Source organism: Propithecus coquereli, unplaced genomic scaffold (assembly GCF_000956105.1).
Source record: "Propithecus coquereli isolate 6110/MARCELLA unplaced genomic scaffold, Pcoq_1.0 Scaffold163, whole genome shotgun sequence".
NCBI lineage: Eukaryota > Metazoa > Chordata > Mammalia > Primates > Indriidae > Propithecus > Propithecus coquereli.
Window position 1 is genome coordinate 1,380,389 of NW_012140858.1, and position 3,443 is coordinate 1,383,831.

Sequence of the window (3,443 nt, forward strand, 5' to 3'; positions counted from 1 at the left end):
GAACTCCTGAGCTCAAACAATCCGCCCGCCTCGGCCTCCCAGAGAGCTAGGATTACAGGCGTGAGCCACCGCGCCCGGCCCCTTTCCTATTTTTTAAAGCTCTATTTGAGAACCATTCAAGCTATATTTCTTATAGTCATTACTGTCTGTGTTCCCATTTCAGTCCCAAATATAGCAGCAGGTTTTATTGCAAACAGGAAATATTCTATTTCTTATTTCTTTTAGAGGGCGAGCCTAAAGGTGAATCAACAGTATCTGTTGGAAATCAAGATGATTATACAGAAGAATCAACTTTAGATAAAATAATAGAAAAATGCCTCAGGGATGATGAGTATGGCTTGATGGGAGAATTCCGGAGGTTGTTGGAGGAGCATGGCAAGCAGGGACATTCAAAAGGAACAGTGACACAAAAGAAATCTCATGGGAAAGGCAATAAGGGTGAGGAAATTGACCCAAAAAGGAGCTCCTCTAGACGTAATTTCAAAGACACTTCGGACATAATTAAACATCTGAGAGTCTACTTAAAGAAGAAATCCCGGAGGTATCATGAAAGCAAGAAACCCTTCAGTTTTCATTCAGACCTTATTCAGAACCGCAAAGAGAAAAGTCACGGAAAATGTAATGAAGGTGGGAAAGTCATCAGTCTCTCTTCATCTCTTACTGAACATCAGAAACGTCAGAAGAGTCTTTTGGCAGATAGGTCTAAGAAGTGCAGTATATGTGGTATGCTCTTCATTCCAAGGTCATCTATTTCTAAGAGAAAAATCTGTATATGTGAAAAATGTTGGAAAGAGTCACATCAGGCTGCAGCCTTTAATAAAGATGAGGGAACTGACACAGGAGAAAAAACCCATGAGTGCAGTAAATGTGGAAAAGCTTTTGGCTATAGTGCCTCACTCACCAAACATCAGAGAATTCACACTGGAGAGACACCCTATTTGTGTAATGAATGTGGAAAAGGTTTTAGTGATAGTTCATCGCTCACACCACATCACAGAACTAATAATGGAGAGAAACCCTTCAAATGCGATGATTGTGGAAAAGGTTTCACCCTTAGTGCCCACCTCATTAAACATCAGAGAATTCATACTGGAGAAAAACCTTACAAATGTAAAGACTGTGGGAGACCCTTCAGTGACAGTTCATCTCTTATTCAACATCAGCGAATTCATACTGGGGAAAAACCCTATGCATGTAACGATTGTGGAAAATGCTTCAGTCATAGCTCATCCCTTTCTAAACATCAGAGAATTCATACTGGAGAGAAACCCTATAAATGTGGTGAATGTGGAAAAGCCTTTAGGCAGAATTCATGCCTTACCAGGCATCAGAGAATTCACACTGGAGAGAAACCATATTTGTGTAATGATTGCGGGATGACTTTTAGCCATTTTACGTCTGTCATTTATCATCAGAGACTCCATTCAGGAGAAAAACCCTACAAATGCAACCAGTGTGAGAAAGCCTTCCCTACCCATTCCCTCCTTAGTCGTCATAAGAGAATTCATACTGGTGTAAAACCTTACAAATGTAAAGAATGTGGGAAATCCTTCAGTCAGAGTTCATCTCTTAACGAGCATCACCGAATTCATACTGGAGAGAAGCCTTATGAATGTAACTATTGTGGAGCCACCTTTAGTCGAAGCTCAATCCTTGTAGAACACGTAAAAATTCACACTGGAAGGAGAGAATATGAATGTAATGAATGTGAGAAGACATTTAAAAGTAATTCAGGCCTCATCAGACATCAGGGATATCACTCTGCAGAGTAATTCTGGGAAAATAGTGGAGGGGGGAGGTAATTTAGTTCAAATTGTCAGTTAATGAAAACCTGGGATGTAAGCTGTTATGCTAACAACAATGATTAGTAGCTGCAACTTTGGTAAAGTGGCAGCTAGGAAAAATATTTTTTTTACACTCACCCCTCTTCTTTACAAGGATGTCAACTGCTTGTAAATAGAGTAATTAGGTTTGGTAAAGTCAGGTGGAAAGTGAAGAAAATAGTATGAGATACAAAATGATTCTTTACGGCCAAACTTGAATTTGGAAAGTTCATTTCTTTGGGGAATTTCCCTCTCTTCTACTTTCCCCTTCCACTACCATATAGTGTGGTAGAAAGAGAGCTTGACTGCTGTCATTTAACCTGGATTCCATCCCAGTTTGCCAACCAACTCGTTATATTAGCATGGACAAATTACTTGACCTTTCTGAATTCTAGTTTCTTTACTAGGATAATGAGGGAGTGGGACTAATGATTTCTAATTTTTTTTGTATCTTTGATAATCTCTGAAGATGTGAAAATAAGCTATTTTTGATTCGTTGGAACTTTCAAGTTTCTGAAGTGGAAAATACTCTCAGGATGCTGGACTTTTAGCTTACTGAGAATACATTATACTTTTGGAATACTTGATGCAGAAATCCCTGGAATGCTATAAAATAGGAACAGGTCAGTGAAGCTCAGGCAAATTTGCCTTCAGGGAATGTTTTAATTGGGCAAGGCACCCCAACGTTTTTTTCTTGTGGACATTGGCCAAGGGGATTGGTAATTTAGAGAGTTGGCACCTGAGCTGTCTCAGCCATGAGAGTAACAGTCCTAGGAAAATAGATTGGAGGTGGGGGGAAAGAGAATGTGTGGAAAACAAAGCCATTCTGGATGGATTCCTTTTGCAAAATAGAATTCTATTTTCTTTTAATTTTGCCTGTGGCTAGTACATCTTCCTGCAATTGGAGTGTAAACATTCCGTGTGGCAAAGATTACAAGCTAATAGATTGGGTAAGATCAAGCCCTTAAGCATGTTTCAGTTGGTCTGCATAATGGAATGTGTATGTGTGTACATACATGTACGTGTGTACTTCTATTTCCACTATTTAAAACTTAGAGAATTTCATATAAAAAAAAAAAACAAGACTCATCTTAAAAAATTATAAGGGCTAACAACTCTGGGCCTATGTTTCTGTGGAGCACTCAGCTGGTCCTGGCTAGCAGCTGCTACCTTTCAATGGGGAATCTACTATCTTACTTGCCAGTTTCTCTTGTGTATGTAACCTGATGTTCCCACTGTAGAATTTGATATTATGATCCCCTACCATTTGGAGAGTACATATACTAAAATCTGAAGAGACACCATTGATAGCAAGTAAAATTCTGGAAAAGAATGTAGAACTGATACAGAATAAATTTTCAGTTAAGTTTTCTGTTGTGAAACTAGACCTCAGAGAAATGAAGTATACAAGTATTGATGGATTATTCCCTATAAGTTTCATTGTTGGAGTCTGAATAATAATTTCTAACTGAAGAAGGAACTAAAGGCCCTGAATGAGTTAAGTTTGGGTTTCAGGTTTTGGAGGAATCTCACTGACTCAACAGTGATGCAGAAATAAGTTCCTAAAGTTGAAATTTGAGGCAGCTCCTACACAAAGAGAACTAAACCAGAAAACTCTTG

The 3,443-nt window shown here is 38.8% G+C and overlaps 1 protein-coding gene across 1 annotated transcript in view; it reads left to right on the forward strand.

Moving 5' to 3' along the window:
- ZNF483 (zinc finger protein 483) overlaps positions 1-2,061 on the forward strand; it is a 14,878-nt gene extending 12,817 nt beyond the window's left edge. The window contains exon 6 of the mRNA XM_012641162.1: positions 283-2,061. Coding sequence (XP_012496616.1) covers positions 283-1,772 — 1,490 coding nt within the window. The 3' untranslated portion in view covers positions 1,773-2,061. The remainder of the gene's footprint in view (positions 1-282) is intronic.
- Positions 2,062-3,443: the final 1,382 nt, after the last annotated feature.